The sequence below is a fragment of the Schistocerca cancellata genome, chromosome 1, assembly GCF_023864275.1.
Source record: "Schistocerca cancellata isolate TAMUIC-IGC-003103 chromosome 1, iqSchCanc2.1, whole genome shotgun sequence".
NCBI classification, from domain to species: Eukaryota; Metazoa; Arthropoda; class Insecta; order Orthoptera; family Acrididae; genus Schistocerca; species Schistocerca cancellata.
This window is the reverse complement of record NC_064626.1, coordinates 157,410,179-157,431,648: the sequence shown is the minus strand read 5'-3', so window position 1 is coordinate 157,431,648 and position 21,470 is coordinate 157,410,179. Positions and strand designations below refer to the sequence as shown.

At 44.8% G+C, this 21,470-nt stretch overlaps 1 protein-coding gene across 1 annotated transcript in view; it reads left to right on the top strand.

Moving 5' to 3' along the window:
- Positions 1-21,470, top strand: part of LOC126167602 (uncharacterized) — a 426,870-nt gene that overhangs the window by 182,532 nt on the left and 222,868 nt on the right. The window contains exons 2-3 of the mRNA XM_049920489.1: positions 10,125-10,347; positions 20,712-20,878. Of these exons, the coding sequence (XP_049776446.1) occupies positions 10,125-10,347; positions 20,712-20,878 (390 nt within the window). The remainder of the gene's footprint in view (positions 1-10,124; positions 10,348-20,711; positions 20,879-21,470) is intronic.

Below are 21,470 nucleotides of genomic sequence, written 5' to 3'. Positions count from 1 at the left end.
TGAATAGTGCACGGTACATCCAAACCCTCATCGAACCCATCGTTCTACCATTCCTAGACCGGCAAGGGAACTTGCTGTTCCAACAGGACAATGCACGTCCGCATGTATCCCGTGCCACCCAACGTGCTCTAGAAGGTGTAAGTCAACTACCCTGGCCAGCAAGATCTCCGGATCTGTCCCCCATTGAGCATGTTTGGGACTGGATGAAGCGTCGTCTCACGCGGTCTGCACGTCCAGCACGAACGCTGGTCCAACTGAGGCGCCAGGTGGAAATGGCATGGCAAGCCGTTCCACAGGACTACATCCAGCATCTCTACGATCGTCTCCATGGGACAATAGCAGCCTGCATTGCTGCGAAAGGTGGATATACACTGTACTAGTGCCGACATTGTGCATGCTCTGTTGCCTGTGTCTATGTGCCTGTGGTTCTGTCAGTGTGATCATGTGATGTATCTGACCCCAGGAATGTGTCAATAAAGTTTCCCCTTCCTGGGACAATGAATTCACGGTGTTCTTATTTCAATTTCCAGGCGTGTATAATCCGAGCTCGTGTTACGTCTCTAATGACCTCGTCGTCGACTGCACGTTAAATCATAATCTTTCTTCCTCCCTTCATAAAAACTTAAATTAAAAAGCGGGTGAGCCAAGTGATATCATTGGTGTGAGAATAGACGACTCCCGAAAACAAAGCATTCGCACAGTATCATTGAGATTGTTTCGTTGCGTTTTGTTACCGCATCTTGATAGAAATGTGTGTGGTCCTACATTGGAAAAGGGGAAAGTTGTGGTGTGAGGAAGCTATGTATTGCTCAGTTTCTCCATTACCAGCCTCATTCTCGAAAAAAAGAGAAGTAGACTTATAGTTACCATATTTCCAAATGAAAGAACCGTGGGATGTTACAAACGATCTTTATAAGAAGCAAAATTGCTTACGTTTTTGCAGAAGCATGTTTCTCGCTTCCTCGAGCCGTCGTAACTAACTCTTTCTTGGATCTGGTGTTCTCGAAGTACTGAGAACAAGTGAGATCTTTATAGCTACCACCGACAGCCAATAAATTGTTTACACATTGTAGAAATTGGAAATTTGTGGTAAGGTCTTATGGGACCAAACTGCTGAGGTCATCGGTCCCTAAGCTTACGCATTAATTAACCTAACTTAAACTAACTTATGCTAAGGACAACACACACACCCATGCCCGAGGGAGAACTCGAGCCTCCAACGGGGGGAGCCACGCAGGCCGTGACAAGGCGCCTAAGACCGCGCGGCTACACATTGTAGAGAAAGTTTGTTGCTCTCACGAGTCCGACGTATATTTAACCAGAGAAATATCCTTTCCACAGCTGCATCTGGGGCAGGAACTGCAAAAAAGTGCTGCAAAATTTTCAGAAAGTCTGAATATTCATCTCACGAACGGTTGTTCATGAAATCACACCATCTATCAGATACAAATTTCTCTAAAAATGTTGATCTGGTTTCTGATTTGAGCTGTTCACTTAGAAACATTTGTAGGCGATTTACTTCACCAAACAATTCACCATCATCCTCTAGAACATTTCTGTTTCTCAAATAGGATATAGCATTTTCCACACTTTCCCAATCAATTTCTTTGCTAAAAGTTAACCAATCGAACATAGTTAATTCATGGTACTGTCTCATCTATTTGCTTGTTGTTGGTTGTACGCAGTCTGCCGGTGCAGGATGGAGGATATGTGTTGGCTGCCTGCCTGTCTGCTCTCCTGATTTTGCTCGCCGTGCCTTGCGACCGCCTAGCTTAGGTTGCTGCCTGGTGTATCCTACACGAGCCATACAAGACGTCCAGCAGAAGTTGAGCAGTCTTGCGTTTCTTTTAAAGCAAAGGAGCAAATGTATAAGACTTTTTGTAACCAATTTTGGTGGCCTCTTAAGTGTGACCTTAGCGTTTACACTGCCTTTGGGGAGAGCTAATTCTTTTAAATTTAAATAGTTGGGGTTCCCTGTCATTTATAATCTTTTGGGGGTTTTATTTGAATTTTCTCTTTGGGGTTCCTTCCTTGTGCTTGGTTAAATGTTAACTTGCATAGCAGGAAGTGACTCCAGGTTAAAACTCGGAGAAGGTGTTTGATGTTACTGCCGCCTCCGGCATTCGTCTTTTCATCCCTTCGAGCGACCTGGTGTCACTCCTTGTTAATTAATGCTGGTTTATGTGTACTTAATTTTGAATTGGCCATTTGAATTAAGATTTTGAAGCGCAGTATAGCACTAAGGCAACCTCATTGTATACCACCTTGTGCCCCGGTCTAGTACCTTAATTTTCATTGGCACGAGTTAGCTCCACTACCGGTTTTACTGATGTGCTCCCTTCAAAATCTTGTCTTGTATAAGTTTGCCCCATGTGTGTCTGGGAACACAGAGATAAGCTTTAGTGTGGCTGCAGTGCTATTCAGTTAATGGAATCTTCATTTTGACATGGCTTCCACTGAAGAGTCTGAGTGGAGCATAGTATGTTTGATGTGTTATTCATTTAATTACTGTAAGTTTGTTTATTTAATGGGGAGCAAGACATTTCAAGACTGTTGGTATTAACTCCCCTAGTTGCTAGGTGTTGCTAATTCGTTCCAAATAGCCTACTACTTATTCAGTGGCAAGGCTGTTGATTAGTTGGTTACTGTGAGTACAAATTCACGCTATTTATTTGTTGCCGAAATTGTTAAAGTGTCTGTGTCGTGATTCAATCACTAGCTACGTGTTTGAGCTGAATTGATATAAACCTGCCTCCTTAAAATTTGTTGCCAGCAGAATCCCTAAAGAGAACTAAGTTTTGTCACTGCTTATGTTAACATTTACCGGGAGCAATATTTCATGTAGTTAAATTTTGTCTTAAAATGTGTATTTCTCTGATGTAATAAACGAGTGATAGAAGAAAAAAGCAAAGGGGCCTGGTCCTTCCTATTGTGGCCGGTTTGTAACACGTATCAAGTATGAGTAGCCTCGCATTATTGTAATGTAACAGATTGTCCGGACTTTAAAATTAACAATATAGCATCAAATTAAACTTCCTGAAAGATTAAAAACTGTGTGCCGGGTGGGGACTCGAATCCGGGACCTATGCCTCTCACGGGCAAGTACTCTAACGAGTTAGATACCAGAGCACGCCTGACGATCCGTTCTCACACCTTTTCTTCCGCCAGTGCCTCATCTCCAGTAAAATCTCCAAAAAAAATTGATATTTTACTAGAGATGAGGCACTGGCGGAAGAAAAGCTGTGAGGCGTGCTCTGGTAGCCAAGAAAAAGGTCCCAGGTTCGACTCCCGGCCCAGAATACAGTTTTAATCATCCAAGAAGTTTCATATTAGTCTCCATTCCGATGCACAGAGAAAACTTCGTTCTCTGACATCAACTGTTTCCTTAACAGCAGTGGCACACGTGCTGTTTCCGTGAACTTCACTGCTTGAAGTTAACTCTGCTACGACTTTGGTTTTAACGGGTTAGGTTACAGTGTCAGGGTCGTAGATAAGATCAGAGACAAAACAGTCATGTTTAGTTCCATCCATATTGTGCAAGAATGCTGAGATTCATGTTGACATATATCATAGCTGGTGACGCGACAAATGACGTGCTGTAACATTTTCAAAATAAGTTATTCCTTGTTTCTCTCTTATGAACTGGATGTGTACTTTTCCACGCGTTCTGCGGTATGCAGCGAAATTAATACCACGAAATAATAAACGGAGTACTGCTTCAAATGGGTTGATCTCGAAATAGAAACCATTGGGAAAGCTTTCAATTCAATTTCAAATTGAAATTGAAATTTTATATTAAATTAAAATTGTTTTAACAAGAAAGGAAAGTGATCCTTTAACAACAATTTTTGATGTGACCCCACGCGAATGTTACAGCTTCGTCGTAGCTGGCAGGACCCAATATTTTGAATTGTACAATTTAAAGTAGAATCAGACAGTACGCTATGAATACCGATGGCCCTCAACTACCTACCTTCTTCTATTAGTGTGTGTCGCCTTCTTATTGGATATGTACCTGAAATATCACGAGTATATGCAAGATGTAACATGGCAGGATTCAAAACTAAAACAGTTTTCAGTACATCAGTGGATTTATTGGCTCTATAGTGACCTGACGTGTAGCACACATCACATGAAAAATGATGCAGCAATAAAAGGGGAGGGGGGCGACAATACTGTTAAATAAAACTCATTTCTGAAGTTTATAACGTCTAACATTTGAGTCTAAGGACACCTTATACCACTGTGCATGCAACAGTTAACCATTTCGTGGTTGATGGGATACATATATCCCACTAAGTAAAAACGCAGGTTCGAACGTTGGGATGTCTGTATCTCGTATCTGTCTAGAAGCAGGATGTAGCGAAATGCTTTCGGAAATCGGAGAAAAACACTACAGATCATGGGGTGGATACATATAAGGCGTGAGTTTATAGCGTCTGTTTCACGAAAATCAGATCAAATCACCTTCTTTTCCATTGCAAGAACGTCTGAAGTAACTAACCATGTTTATAAGAAAACAAATACATTGTTTTAAAAGATTATTACACACCTCAGTAATTCTGCTGGTTTGTACATAATTTGTACGTGGTAGGATACATATCGATGAGCCAAAAAATTCCCACTGGAGGCCGAACCGCACAATAACCGTGGGTTCAGTGTAGGGTGGTTGGACTGCTGTGGCCTCTTGTGGCGTTGTGAACCACTGAGGGCTACGGTGGGACGAAGACCCACCGTCGTTTCTAGGTCCCCGGTTCAATACACAGCAAACAATCGCTCTTCGAAGTCTTTTTAACGTTTCACAATAACGATCAGCGTTCGTTGTATTCCGCTTTGGCAAAAATTGGATGAGAAGAACTCTTTTCGATCCCAAAACACGCTGACCGTGACTTTCTTGTCAGAGATTGCCTGACGAAATCTTCGGACGGGAGGTGAACTTAGGTGGAGCTATGTTGTTATTGGTTTTTGGATTCAGGCGTATGATGGTAAACCCACGTTCGTCACCTGTATTTGAGTTCAGTAACTTATCTCCCTTTCTAATGATGTTAACACACACTGGCAGACTCGTCAACGTTTTCTGGCAGTGCGTTAGTACTAAGAACTTGGAGTACAAATCACAACAGTGATGATGGCAACATGATGGCCGGTCGCTGTGGCCGAGAGGTTCTAGGCGCCTCAGTCCGGAACCGCGCTGCTGCTACGGTCGCAGGTTCGAATCCTGCCTCGGGCATGGATGTGTGTGATGTCCCTAGGTTAGTTAGGTTTAAGTAGCTCTAAGTCTAGGGGACTGATGACCTCAGATGTTAAGTCCCACAGTTATTAAAAAAAAGATGGTATACGTTTAGTGTGATTGACACATGAATAAGGGTACACAAGTCGCAGAGCGGATGTTGTTTCAGACGTTGACATGTGACACACGTTAGCATTTCCAGGGCAAACCTCGTATCTGACATCTGTTTGCAGTTGTCCTCGATCGTAAACAATACTATGAAACACGTGACGATCTGTGACAAGCATCAACTTTGAGCTCACTAACTTTTCCCGGACTATCTTCCGTGTACAGGGCGTCGACTTTCAACAAACAAATTTATCTTTAGCCGCTGAGTAGGGCTTCGGAATGCATCTAGTAACAGTATCCATATGGCATTCTGACAACAGACAGGCTGAACTCTTCTACATACGATAGCTGTGGTGTCCATTGCGGCACGTTGCTGTTTGAACAGACCCAGTAATCTCAAGTTTTGATTGTCCGAGCTGCTCAACAGGTTCTCGACCTATAAACAGTAACGTGATACAGGTGATGCCAGAGAGCAGTAAGACCTGGTTTACACCGGAGCGAATGAGCACCTGCCAACGAGCGTTCTCTATGCCGTAAGCGGTAGGCGGGAGCGAGGGAACAGCACTCGGTCGTGTTCGAATCGCATTCACCGGTGGTTGCTCAACTTCGGCTGGTTGTTTTTCAGCGAATCGTCATAGGAAGTTCGCGAGCTCCTCATTATGGCGCTCGCCTGTTTGTAAACAGCGCGAGAGAATATTCGCTGTCTTTTGTTTTTTGTACGTGGTCTATCTTTGTCTAAGGGCAAGTCAATTTTTTTCTGTTTCATAGGTTGACAGCACTGACTCAGTAATTATGTGCTTCAGTCCCACTGTAGTTCTTGTCCGTCAGTCAGCAGCACTATTCGTAGTGATTTCACAGCTTTTTGTTGTCTGTTGACTGTATGCACCACTGAAGAAATGGAGTAAATGGTTTCTTACCCCGGAGGAACTATTGTTGTGGGGATTATTAGCAGCATGTAGCTGCAGGATTTTGATAACTGTCTTAGTGAATGAAAAAATTTACGACTGGATAAATCACTTTAAATGTTGACGTTTACCTGTCTGCTATGAAAAGCGTTGGAGTACGCCATCCACTTCAGTAAGGGTCAGAAACATTGGGACAGCTTAACAAAAGATTCATGCGGATGGACGTGTCAGAATTGATAATAATACAAATTAGTTTAACATTACCCACCTTTCTGTATTTGCAGTCGCCCGCTTATCTCTACGCCAACGCAACGTTTGTGCTCATTGGATACTACGTCAACTGGCAAAGACAAACAGGAAAATTTAGAAATGTCGAAAACACGTTGACACGTTGAAGAGGAAGTAGAGTACTTTCTGAGTCACATAGCAACCCTCGTTGAGAACCACAGAGCAAGTCAAAGAGGGTGGTGTGCAAACATTCATCTTCGCCTGCAGTAAAAGAGTTGAAAAGCCAACCCTCTGTAAGTAAGTCGATGATGAGATTGTTTTGTGATATGAAAGATTATTATACATCTGAAGGTGAGGATGACTCCAGTCCTCATACATGCGGATAACAATTTACTGCAAGCAAAATATAGGTTTTCAGCTGCTAGAGCACCCATGGTACAGTTCTGACACACCTGCCTGCATTCAAGTTTTCGCCGGACGAGAGTGTAAAGGAGGAACAAGAGTGGCTGTGCGCCATGTTTCCTTCCTCCAAAACGTAATTAGTTAAGTTTGGCAAGACGTGGGCCAAATGTATAGTGGCGGACAGTGATTATATGGAGAAATGATAGTAATTGCAAAGCTGCTTTATCAATAAAAAGCATATTTTAAAAAATTGCTATATGGCTCCTATCAAAAACGCGAGTTAAATTAACGACTGATTGTCCAGAAGAAAATGTAATGTTGCTTCAAAGAAAATATAGATGTCACGGGTACCTGTGAAAACCACAGAAGAAAAGAAGGAACAGGTTCCAAACGTTTGTTGCTTCCAAACTACAAAAGACAGAAATACAATTCCAACGTTCCTGGAAAGGGAGAAGTTCAACTTTTTATGCATTCATTGTGAGCACCATGTGTTACACGACAAATATCAAAACGATGGCTCATTTCCTGCCACACACGAAGCAGCTGGTCTCTCGTTATCGAATTCACAGCTTCAACAATGTGATATCGCAGACTTTTAAGAGTGTCAGGTATAGGGCGGATGAAAACGCGGTCTTTTGCGTAAACCCACAGATAAAAGTCACAAGGTGTGAGGTCAGGAGACATGGGAGGCCAACGGCGATGGAGTTCAGATTCTACTCCTCCTCTTCCAATACAACGTCCTGGAATGGTGTCATTCAGACAATGTCGGTCGTGCTTAGAGAAATTTCCCCTCGATTACAGTAAGGAGCTAACGGAAATCGTCTACCGGTATACGATGGGGGTCGAAAAGATTCTAGCCTAACAAATAAAGAATGACAGAAATCTCATAAGACCAATTTATTTTTCAGCATAAACCTCTTTACAGTAATACACTTGCGGGCACACACAGGTAACTTCTGCAAATCATTCCAATAAAAGGTCTTCGATTACGAGCGTTCATCCAAATTTGGAGAATATGGCGGATGACGTAACAATTCGAACCCGAAGTCACGCAGAGTTTCCAGCTGCACAGTATTTCGACGAGACAGCTGCTCGTCATCTTCAGGTGCTTACTGACGTGTTGCTGTAGTGGCTCACCAATATACACGCTTACTGGTTAAAAAAGCGCAGACGCCAAGGATTGAGGCTATAACGTCATCGAACACACCGTGCTCTATGATTCGTGTTCGATGACGTTATAGCCTCAATCCTTGGCGTCTGCGCTTTTCTAACCAGTAAGCGTCTATATTGGTGAGCCACTACAGCAACACGTCAGTAAGCACCTGAAGATGACGAGCAGCTGTCTCGTCGAAATACTGTGCAGCTTCAACAACATTATCCGACGCGACGCCCGTGAACCAATGAAGCAGTTACCACGTCGGGAAAGTCTCAAACAGCACAAAAGCACAAACGCACTTGCAAATGAGAATAAATTCTCGAAACGCGTTATGCTAAGCATAAAAAAATAAGTGACTGGTGCAGTTTCATTATTCAAATTGAAAAGTGCCATGTCATCAGAAAAGTCTTAAAGTTTGCGTTTCTTCATCCCGATTTTTAATTCTCCTTGCTTTCTTTCACTACATGCTCAATGCAAAGATTCAGTAACATCGAGTAAAGGCTGCACCTTGTCTCCCTCCGTTTTCTGCACAAGCTACAGATACACAACTGGCCATTAAAATTGCTACACCAAGAAGAAATGCAGATGACAAACGGGTATTCATTGGACAAATATATTATACTAGGACTGACATGTGATTACATTTTCACGTAATTTGGGTGCATAGATTCTGAGAAATCGGTACCCAGAAGAACCACCTCTGGCCGTAATAAGCTAATAACGGCCTTGATACGAACTGGGCATTGAGTCAAACAGAGCTTGAATGGCGTGTACAGGTATAGCTAGCTGCCCATGCAGGTTCAACACGATACCACAGTTCATCAAGAGTAGTGACTGGCATATTGTAACGAGCCAGTTGCTCGGCAACCATTGACCAGACGTTTTCAATTGGTGAGAGAGCTGGAGAATTCTGTTTCCTGTATCCGGGAAGGCCCGTACAGGACCTGTAACATGAGGTCGTGCATTATCCTGCTGAAATGTAGGGTTTCGCAGGGATCGAATGAAGGGTGGAGCCACGGGTCGTATCACATCTGAAATGTAACGTCGAGTGTTCAAAGTGCGGTCATTGCGAACAAGAGGTGACCGAGACGTGTAACCAATGGCACCCCATACCATCACGCCGGGTGATACGCCAGTATGGCGATGACGAATACACGCTTGCAATATGCGTTCACCGCGATGTCGCCAAACACAGATGCGACCATCATGATGCTGTAAACAGAACCTGGATTCATCCGAAAAAATGACGTTTTGCCATTCGTGTACCCAGGTTCGTCGTTGAGTACACCATCGCAGGCGCTCCTGTCTGTGACGCAGCGTCAAGGGTAACCGCAGCCACGGTCTCCGAGCTGATAGTCCATGCTGCTGCAAACGTCGTCGAACTGTTCGTGCAGATGGTTGTTGTCTTGCAAACGTTCCCATCTGTTGACTCAGGGATCGAGACGTGGCTGCACGATCCGTTACAGCCATGCGGATAAGATGCGTGTCATCTCGACTGATAGTGATACGAGGCCGTTGGGGTCCAGCACGGCGTTCCGTATCACCCTCCTGAACCCACTGATGCCATATTCTGCTAACAGTCATTGGATCTCGACCAACGCGAACAGCAATGTCGCGATACGATAAACTGCAGTCGCGATAGGCTACAATCCGTCCTTCATCAAAGTCGGAAACGTGATGGTACGCATTTGTCCTCCGTACACGAGGCATCACAACAACGTTTCACCAGACAACGCCGGTCAACTGCTGTTTGTATACGAGAAATCGGTTGTAAAATTTCCTCACGTCAGCACGTTGTAGGTGTCGCCACCGGCGCCAACCTTGTGTGAATGCTCTGAAAAGCTAATCTTTGCATATCATAGCATCTTCTTCCTGTAATTTCGAGCCTGTCGCAAGTCATCTTCGTGGTGTAGCAATTTTAATGGGCAGTAGTGTAACATTTATCTCTCTGAGTTTTATCCCTGCTAGCTTCAATATTTCAAAAAGTGTAGTGCAGTCAATAATGCGAAAATATTTTTGTAAATCACGTCGGAAGCGTGCAGTGTGCCTGTGTGTGAGGTGAGGCAGCGGCGAGCTGAGGCTGGCGTGGTTGCAGGGCGGGCGTGACGCTGCGGCAGGTGACGGACGGCTCGGGCTTCCTGCAGCTCATCTACGGCGCCGAGGGCGAGCTGCGCGACTGCGAGTTCGTGGCCGGGCGGCGCGCCGCCGACGCCTTCCTGCGCTCCTTCCACTCCGACGTGCAGCGCGCCGCCGGAGGGGGCCGGCGCGAACACCGCCACGAGGCAGCCGACGCCGCGCTCACCAACGTCACCTTCCAGGTCGGCCCCCACTTCTTCCTACAGCAGTACACTGAAGCGCCAGAGAAACTGGTATAGGCATGCGCATTCAAATACAGAGATATCTAAACAGCCAGAATACTGCGGTCGGCAAAGCCTATATAAGACAAGTGTCTGGCGCAGTTGTTAGATCGGTTACTGCTGCTTCAATGGCAAGTTAAGCTGGCCGGAGTGGCCGAGCGGTTCTAGCCGCTTCAGTCTGGAACCGCGCGACCGCTGCCGTCGCAGGTCCGAATTCTGCCTCGGGCATGGATGTGTGTGATGTCCTTAGGTTAGTTAGGTTTAAGTAGTTCTAAGTTCTAGGGGACTCACGACCTTAGATGTTAAGTCCCATAAAGCTCAGAGCCATTTGAACTATGGCACGCTATCAACATTTAAGTGTGTTTGAAACGGTTCAACTTTGATGAGACAGTGCATCTCCGAGGTAGCGATGAAGTAAGGGATTGTCCCGTACAACAATTTCAAGAGTGTACCGCAAATATCAGGAATCCAGTAAAGCTTTAAATCTCCAGCATCACTACGGCCGGAAAAAGATCCTGCAAGAACTGGACCGACGAAGGCTGAAGAGAATTGTTCAACGTGACAGAAGTGCAACGGTTCCGCACATTGCTGCAGATTTCAGTGCTGGGCCATCAACAAGTGTCAGCGTGTGAACCATTCAACGAAATATTATCGATATCGTCTTTTGAAACCGAAGGCCCAGTCGTGTACCCTTGATAAAAAAAAATGGCTCTGAGCACTATGGGACTTAACATCTGAGGTCATCAGTCCCCAAATAACTACTTAAACCTAACTAACCTAAGGACATCACACAATACCCAGTCATCACGAGGCAGAGAAAATCCCTGACCCCGCCGGGAATCGAACCCGGGAACCCGAAGCGAGAACGCTACCGCACGACCACGAGCTGCGGACAAACCTAACTACCCTAAGGATATCACACATATCCATCCTCCAGGCAGGATTCGAACCTGCGACAGTAGCAGCAGCGCGGTTCCGGACTGAAGCGCCTAGAACTGCTCGGTCACAGCGGCCGGCTACCCTTGATAACTGCGCGACACAAAACTTTATACCTCACCTGGGCCCGTCAACACCGACATTGGACTGTTGATGACTGGAAACATGTCCCTTGGTCGGACAAGTCTCGTTTAAAATTGTATCGAGCGGATGGACGTGGACGGGTATGGCGACAACCTCATGAATCCATGGACCCTCCATGGGAGCAGGGGACTGTTCAACCTGGTGGACGCTCTGTAATGGTATGGAGCGTGTGCACCAAACTCCCCAGACATGAACATTATTGATCATATCTGGGATGCCTTGCAACGTACTCATACGGATTTATGCATAGCCCTGCTCGATTCATGGTGACAGTTCACTCCAGCACTACTTCAGACATTAGTCGGGTCCATGCCACCTCGTATTGCGGCACTTCTGCGTGCTCGCGGGGGCCCTAAGCGATATTAGGCAGGTGTACGTTTCTTTGGCTCTTCATTGCAGTAGCCATGAATCTCAAGACTGGTTACATGTTGCCATCCGCGCTACTGCAGTGACGTAAATGGACAGTGTTACACCAGTTGATAGTTATCAAAAGCAATGGAGGTGTCCATCTCATAACGCGTATTAAAAGATTAAACTTCATTTCATTCCGAACTGATGACCTTCATCGATGTCATTATGTGTTCTGAATCCCATGAACACGAACACATTCTTGTATTCGTCGCGTCAGAGAAGCCAACTGATCGCAAATGTCATCTTGAAGAGCATCTTGCTGTTATTTAAGCCCGTGGCTCTATCACATAATGAGGATTGATTGCTTGCGGCTAGCACGAAAGTATACTTCTCTCCATCAGACAGACACTTTCTATGGGTCATAAATAAGGGGACCCACCATGCCAGTAAAACAACTATACATTTCGCAAATCGTTTGTGGTCTGCATTGTGAGGTTTTCGATTATCCTGCTGAAATATGCTATTTCGTGATGAAGAGTATGAGAACTAGCTTCGGTCAAGCTACCATATTGAGGTCACCCACATTTCAACAAAAATGTTTAATCAGTGATAAATATCAAAATAATTAAGATGAACCATTATGTACAGCAGATAATCACGATACATTTATGTCAAATGAGAAGAAGGCCCCTTGCTGTCAAGTACATACTAGTCATCAGTTGAGCTCTTAAATTAAATAGTCCAAAACACAATATGCGTAAAGACACAAAAGCAAAGCATACATACATTATCTGATCCAAAGTATCTAGACATTATAACGAAAACTGGATATATAAAAAAACCTACATACCAAGCGGCAGCAGGAGAACACACACACAAAAAGGTTTTACGTATGTATTGAATCCTGTCTAGCCGCTGAATATCGGGTATCTAGGAAACTTGCTTTCTCGGATCTCTAGAGAAACAATTCAAGCAAATCGTGTCAATCAGTTTTATTACGAAATGAACAATGACAATACTTAACTTAAACACAGAAGTGTCGCAAGCAAAGGGCAACCTATGAAACAAACAAGCTTCTTCAGTACAGACAATACTACATAGTACTAGCGAAACGACTAGTCTTGCTGTAGCACTGGGGCGCCGCCTGTCGGCCGCGGCGCGGCCAGTCGGCCGCGGCGCTTTTGTTCTCTTCGCATAGAGGCCGCTGCTGTCGTGTTGTCGTCCTGGAGACGGGTCCATCAGCTTGCAATTGGTTCACGTCTTCTTCACAGCCCTTTCTGTTCTCTCGTTCGCGACTGGTGTGCCGGTGCTTGACTTTATGCCGTAACATTGTAACGTGGCTACAATTTCGCACATTACAAGCACTCATCCACATACCTTGCCGTGAACTACAACCACAATTAGATACCATTTGATAGGTTGTACATCGTATATATGAACATGTAAAGGTGACTGACATTGTCATGTACGCCTTGTAAAAATTCTTTACTCAGAAGCGTACCATTGTACGAGTATAGGTTTTTCCTCGCAATCTTTCCGCGCTGGCCGACAAAAGACTAAAATATGGTTGGTCGGCGTTCGGAAGAATCTGTAGAGCGATAGAATATTCCGTGTTTTCGGGAATATGATTCGTTTTCGGAATTACGAGGGTGGGGAGCCGAGCCTTGCTGGGAAGCCAGCGGTGGCGAGACGAGGTCTTCCGTTGTGAGCCTCCGTGTGTGACGGTCGCTCGATATCAGCTTTGGTGGTACAGACGGACTTTGTCTTTGCTCTCAGGAGAGTTTATAAAATGGCCCTGAGCACTATGGGACTTAACATCTGAGGTCATAAGTCCCCTAGAACTTAGAACTACTTAAACCTAACCAACCTAAGGACATCACGCACATCCATGCCCGAGGCAGGATTCGAACCTGAGACTGTAGCGGTCGCGCAGTTCTACACTGAAGTGCCTAGAACAGCTCGGCCACACCGGCCGGCCGAGAGTTCATAGTTAGAACTGTTAGGCACTGTACTGTTGCGAACCCATACGATTCTGGACTTCACCTCCGGGTTGGAAGTCATCGTTGAGTACGCAGCGTCCAGTAATTGAGAGCACTTCCTCTGGCTTTACTTACGTTGAGACGTTATCTGAACTCCGTCCTTGCGGCTGGTAGTTCGTGTTTCTCGTCTGTAGAACACAGAGTGGAGAAAACAGTATTAGAGTGTATTAGTCAGAGGACCGCCTTCTGCCGTCCTAGTGTTTGAAACAGTTTTTATTTATTGGCTGGAGTTCTTCCATCGACGCAGACGTGTACGAGAACCAGCACGCCGACGCACCAGACGCAGTAAATACGGTGATATCGCAAATCGCTAGGGCTTAATAGGGCTATAAAGCTAAACAGCTGTGATCACGTTAGTGTATTTCCACTGAGGTTCCACACGACCGTATATCATATTTGAAAGTAGTGTCTTTTAGTGTTTGGTACGTAGATGATGTCAGTCATTTCGCGTTATTGATATTAGAATGAGTAGTCATAATGAGGGGCAGAGTTGGGCAATTGATTAGTAATTTTACTTAGTAAATGTAAACTTTGTAATATAAAGTTTTTTTATCTACAATAAATATATAAGCAGGAACAACATTTATTATGTAGTAGGATGAGTTGACTTCATCATTCATTTGTTTGGATTGTAATTTATAGAATTAAGAGATGCTAAGATCTGCTTCACGGGGTAATCAGAAAGGGCCAAATCTTCATTTTAGCGTTTATTATTTTCCGTTGTGCACATTCATTTTACACCCGCCTGGAGTAGCATCAAGGAACATTCCCCCCTCCGCCCCGATAGCGACGGACAATCGTCCGTACAGGGAGCACGACAGCGGCGGGTGAGGCAGGAGCGCGGATGCTGCGATGGGCTGGAAGCTGTGGCTGCAGGGGACGACAGGCCTTTAATCGTATCCCGCCATCTGGCCTTCGCTCTGGCGTAAAAGTCCCTCGGAAAAAGACCAGAAGGGTACGTATCCACCTCCTGAGACCCATAACAAGATGTAGAAGGCGTCGGCTGCTTTGGCGAGGGCAGCTCCAGCTCCATCGGTAGGACGAGAGGAGGCGGAGGAGGCGAAGGCTCCATATCCATGGGGTCGTCCCGCGGTGTCGTGATGACAGCTGCTGTGGCCGCGCTGTCCTCGGGATGTGGCAGTGGACAAGTAACAACCACAATTTGTGGGTCGACTGAAGACAGTCAACACAGAGACGGATGCAACCTGACGGTTTGGGGAGCAAAGCCAGTGGACTTGCCCATGGACTAGCTTGTATGGGGGCAGTAGTTCCGCTATCTTGCAGTTTCTTAAGTTCTGCAGCGACTTTGTCCTGTAATGCAGTGGGAACAGTTCTGGCAAAATTTAGGCTGAGCATTCTTTCATAGTAATAAGTGCAACAAAATTGTTAGCCTTGCCTAAACCTTCAGAAAAGACTTCTGGGAATACTTCCAGCAAGCTAGCTACACTGGCTTTAACATTGAATGCAGTCACTGACAACACATGGTCCTGAATTTTAAGGCCAAACAAATTAAATGAATCAAAGCCAACTACGTTTTCACAATCGCGTGATTGTAGCACAGTGAAAGTCACAGTTCACGTTCGCGAGTAATACATGGCAGGCAAAGTACATTTTCCGAGAACGGGAATGTCTTGTCCACTGTAAGCCCTCAGGTGGGTGCTAGTTTTAGACACCCATGGGGAGCCTAACAGTTCACATGTGTTACGATTAAGCAATCTAACAGAGGCACCCGTGTCCAACTGAAATTTTACACTTTTTCCGCTAATATACAAATGAACAAAAAAATTATTGGACTTGTGTAGCAATGAAGGAACTGTTCGATTGCTATGTTTACTAATGCCTGTAGCAGGCCTGGAATACACGGCATTGATTACGTAGGCCTTGTGACTAGATTTTTGTGAGTGGGCAGAATTCTTATGTTTATTCCGTTACAAACATATGATTGTACGTGACCTTTCTTGCCACAAGCTTGTCTGGATGGTCGGCCTTGGCTTTTGTGCCGTGAATAGCACCGAGGACATGACTTAATTCTGTTCACCTGTATAGAGAGCTGTTTATGCAGCATGGCGCACGCAGGCTGTCGCTGCCGAATGGGCCACTCATAAGCACTACATCTTCCAAATTGGCGTCTAAGAACAGCCAAGGCACAATAACCACTCTTAAGAAAAAAGTATGAGCAACAACCAAAAGGGTGTCGAACTTACACGCCGTGTTGGACAGCATCAACACAGCGAGGAAAAACACACCGCCAGAAAACTTTGCTAACGACCATGGCAGGTAACTGGGGCGTTAACGGCCACAAGGCAGAAAATACCGCTGGTGCACTTCACTGATAAGTAACAACCAATTTAATAGTTAAAGACCATACACGAAGACGGCTGCAAAATTTCGCCAACTCAAACACACCATACATTGCTGTTAGCTGGAACGGCCCAGCAAGCAACAACTGGCAATGAACGACTGGCAATGCCGACGATGTCCAACTGTACATAAGTGCAAGCCCCAAGAACATTGCTAACGCAGTAGCGAGTATGAACGGAGATCTTTGCTCTGTTTCTCGATGGACACAGAACCTAGGTCTGAAACTAAATCCCAAGAAATCCCAGGTCATTCTTATATCTCATCCAAAGTTAATCATCCGGTACTTTCGCGAAACAGTGCCTCAAATACTCCTTAATGGTACCCAACTACCATACCAAAAAACAGTAAAAGACCTTGGAATAATCTTGGATGAACACCTAAACTGGGAAGAGCAAACAGTCACAGCTTGCCGGGAATCGCTCTCCTCCCTACATGCAATCCAAAAATTTAGAAAAATATTTCCAACCCATGTTAAACAAAAATTAGTCCAGACACTAGTCTTGCCTAATCTTTACTGCTGTGGTGTAGTTCAACACGGCAAAAATAGTGAAAATTCGAGATGCCTCGAGCTAGTGATGAATGCTTGCTTTAGATACGTGTGCAATATACGGTTGTATGATCATATCAGTCCTTCATGCTCCCATATAGGTTGGATACGCCCACATAAGGTGTAAGTAGGCTGTTTAGGTTTTTTTACTGGTAACGCCACGTAGCGCTCTGTATGAAAATCACTGGCTGTGCTGTGTGCAGTCTGTGGCTGGTTTGCATTGTTGTTGGTTATTGTAGTGTTGGGCAGTTGGCTGTCAACAGCGCGTAGCGTTGCGCAGTTGGAGGTGAGCCGCCAGCAGTGGTGGATGTGGGGAGAGAGATGGCGGAATTTTGAGAGCGGACGATCTGGACGTGGGTCCATCAGAAAAAGTAAATTTGTAATATTGGATATCATGGACTGATGTATATATTATCACTTTTGAACATTATTGAGGTAAATACATTGTTTCTTCTCTATCAAAATCTTTGATTTGCTAACTATGTCTATCAGTAGTTAGTGCCTTCAGTAGTTTAAATCTTTCATTTATCTGGCAGTAGTGGCGCTCGCTGTATTGCAGTAGTTCGAGTAACGAAAATTTTTGTGAGGTAAGTGATTTGTGAAACAAACGTATAGGTTAATGTTAGTCAGGACCATTCGTTTGTAGGGATTTTTGAAAGTCAGGTTGCGTTGCGCTAAAAATATTGTGTCAGTTTAAGCACAGTCTTATATAATTTTTCTAAGGGGACGTTTCAAAGGTACGCGATCTCCACACGATGTGCTTACTTCATCGATTTACTAGTCACTGGTGCCCCAATACTTATCATCTCACATTAAATACCTGTCATCATTCCACAACCGCAATACCAGATCGTATACGTCTAGCGTCTTGGCTGTACCTTTACACAGCACAAAATCTTTCTCCGTGTCACTCTCCATCTCAGCCATACAACTATGGAACACGCTCCGCCGGCCGGAGTGGCCGAGCGGTTCTAGGCGCTACAGTCGCAGGTTCGAATCCTGCCTCGGACATGGATGTGTGTGATGTCCTTAGGTTAGTTAGGTTTAAGTAATTCTAAGTTCTAGGGGACTGATGACCTAAGAAGTCCCATAGTGCTCAGAGCCATTCGAACACGCTCCCCTGTGATCTGCGTCTTATCCAGAATCACTCAACATTCAAGAGGGAACTTAAAACTTTCATATTAGGGACGGTATGGTCACCATTGTTGTGCCCCTCTCATCTCTTTCTTTCTCTTCTCCATCATAGCTTCGAATTTTACCATTCTATTTCTCTTCCTCTAGCCTAGCTACCTCTTCTATATCTCTTTCACCCCATTCTATCGTCTTATGTCTCTGCTCGATGTGAATAACTCACAAGCTGCAAGAAGATAGAAAATTCCCAACTAGCAATAGGACTGACATTCATAAAAGAAAAATGTTTACTTTCATATACATCGTCATTACTATTATTATTATTATTATTATTATTATTATTATTGATTGTTATAATTATCCTTGTACTACTGTTATAATCTCTATTTTTTTCTTTAACATTAATACTGTATAACACGTATGTCCATAATGTTCTGTAGAAACTGAAATTCGTTCAATCTGAGTATGCCTGGTTAGGTGTAAGAGAGGGCCTGAAGGCCCTAATCTTGCCAGGTAAAAAAATGCATAAATCAAAAAATAAACGAAGAGACGTCAAAGCAGTTGAGGTTTCATAACAAGTTAACTGATCACTCAACTTCAGTGTCCAAGTTCGGTGGGCAAGGAACTTTGTAGCTCTCGTAGCTAGCGCCTCACTGTCTGACTAGAGAGCCTGTATAGGGAGAGAGTGGCCAACCGGACGATACGGCGGCCATTTTTCTGCCAATCTGCGGGACTTTTGAATGGCCATTAGTGGAGTAGTGGAGTACACACTCACCGAATCAAAAGCACAAGAAAATGTGGCGAAATCATTCGTTAAATGCCTTTGTTTATAAGTATAATCTGTTATAATAATTTTCACACAGCCAATTTACAGGTCTGTATTCAAATTTAACTATGTATATTGCAAGTTGTTTTATATGTAGTAAAAAGCAAAAACGACTTACTTCGCATAGATAAGAGTACTTGGTTGGTTTCCACAAGGCTCCTGTTTGATTTATGTCAGCCTTGTTGACTGCGACTGCCAACTGCTTTCGTCTTTCTTCATTGCGTGGAAATGCTAACATGCGAAATCCACCTACGCCTCTATTGGAACAACCAAATGCAGCACAACCTGGCACCGTTTACGAACGTCTGCAGAACGAATTACAGATATCAAAAACAATACTGTACAATCACTAAGGTGTTTACTTCAAACATGTAGGCCTACCGACTTCATCACAAAACGCTTCATTATTTCAACTCGTATTTAAGATCGCAAACGCTAATTACGTACTAAAAACTATATGCAACAAAATCGAACATGCATGCACAACGCATAACAAGTCTCTCAATAATTCAAAAACCTTTTAATAGTTTCCAAAAGCCCTCTGAACTTCAAATCAACTCAAAAGCACGGCGAACATAGGAAGCACGGCGAACATAGGAAGCGCGAGAGACGTTTGGCGCCATTTTTCTGCCAAAGCTAATCAACCAATCACGGGCAACTTCACCTATGGCCACTCTCTCCGTATACAGGCTCTCTAAGTCTGACAGCACGTGCACGCCGCCAGCGATCCCGGCCTGACTTCGCACACGGCGACTTCCTCTCTGCTCTGTCCCAACAGACTGACTGCCGCACACACCACCACACGGAAATATAGCGGTCACACCAGGCAGTACTAGTATCGATAAGAGCTGCTGCTGCCACTGACGAAGGCACGTCAGCAACTCGTTATTGTAGTATGTTGTTGTCGCTGTGGTCTTCAGTCCTGAGACTGGTTTGATGCAGCGCTCCATGCTACCCTATCCTGTGCAAGCTTCTTCATCTCTCAGTACGTACTGCAGCCTACATTCTTCTGAATCTGCTTAGTGTATTCATCTCTTGGTCCCCCTCTTCTCCCCAATTCTATTCAATACCTCCTCATTAGTTATGTGATCTACCCATCTAATCTTCAGCATTCTTCTGTAGCACCACATTTCGAAAGCTTCTATTTTCTTCTTGTCTTATTTATCGTCCATGTTTCACTTCCATACATGGCTACACTCCATGCAAATACTTTCAGAAACGACTTCCTGACACTTAAATCTATACTCGATGTTAACAAATAAACGCTTTCCTTGTCATTGCCAGTCTACATTTTATATCTTCTCTACTTCGACCATCATCAGTTATTTTTCTCCCCAAATAGCAAAACTCCTTTACTACTTTAAGTGTCTCATTTCCTAACCTAATTCCCTCAGCATCACCCGACTTAATTCAACTACATTCCATTATCCTCGTTTTGCTTTTGTTGATGTTCATCTTATATCCTCCTTTCAAGACACTGTCCATTCCGTTCAACTGCTCTTCCAAGTCCTTTGCTGTCTCTGATAGAATTACAATGTCATCGGCGAACCTCAAAGTTTTAATTTCTTCTCCATGGATTTTAATAGCTACTCCGAATTTTTCTTTCGTTTCCTTTACTGTTTGCTCAATATACAGATTGAATAACATCGGGGAGAGGCTACAACCCTGTCTCACTCCCTTCCGAACCACTGCTTCCCTTTCATGTCCCTCGACTCTTATAACTACCATCTGGTTTCTGTACAAATTGTAAATAGCCTTTCGCTCCCTGTATTTTACCCCTGCCACCTTTAGAATTTGAAAGAGAGTGTTCCAGTCAATACGGTAGTAAGTCAGGGAGAAATAAGACGCCACTCGATTGTGACAAAATGCCAAAGAACAAACGGCATCAACGCGAGCCGGCCTCGGCTCAAGCTGTTTAAACGGACGACGACTGTAGTTTGTTGCAGTGGCACTTTGTAGGTGATGTGTTTATGTATGTGGGGTGTTGCAGGTTCTGCCGGAGGGCTCGCCGCTGCCGGCTGAGGTGTCCTCGTGGCTGGACATGGGCAGGCTGCGCGCACAGTGCCGGGACAAACACCGCGAGCTGCGACGCCTCGCCAGGTGGCACCGCCGAGGCGGGCCCCGGCAGAGGGCGCGCGCCGACTTGCAGCTCAACAGGTAGCTCGGCACAGCCGCACTCACACGTTCCCCACTAGAGGCGCCACTAAGCGATCTGCTCCTGTTCACTTCTCTCGAGGCTATTTCAAGTACAAACACGTGGACAGGGTTTGAATATGTGAAAGATAGTTCCTTGTATCTTAGAGTCTGTCTACATGTCCCCAGTACTATGTGTCACTGTCAGTGCCATAGATTTGGGCACACGGTTGCAGCTTGCAAAGGGAATCCAACCTGTGGAAGATGTGGTTTAGATGTTTACGATCCAGGCTCGCCGTCCACTGACCACCTATTGTGGTAATTGCTCCAGTGCATATCCACTCTGGTTAAAGGCATGTGGTCTGTGTGTACAGCAGCAGGAGATTCAGGAGCTTTGTGTCACCAGATGGTGACCATACATGGAAAAGAGGGGGAGAGATTTTGAAGGCTCTGCAACCTGCAGTTTTCACAATGTTTATCATCGTGGAGCAATCAGTTGCCAAGTCTGATGCCTCAGCACAAACAGCAACAAATACATTAGCCAAGTCACATGCCTCATTGCGAACTCACCACGTAGGTTCTAGAACATCCGCGTGAGCTTTTAGCTGTGTCTGCC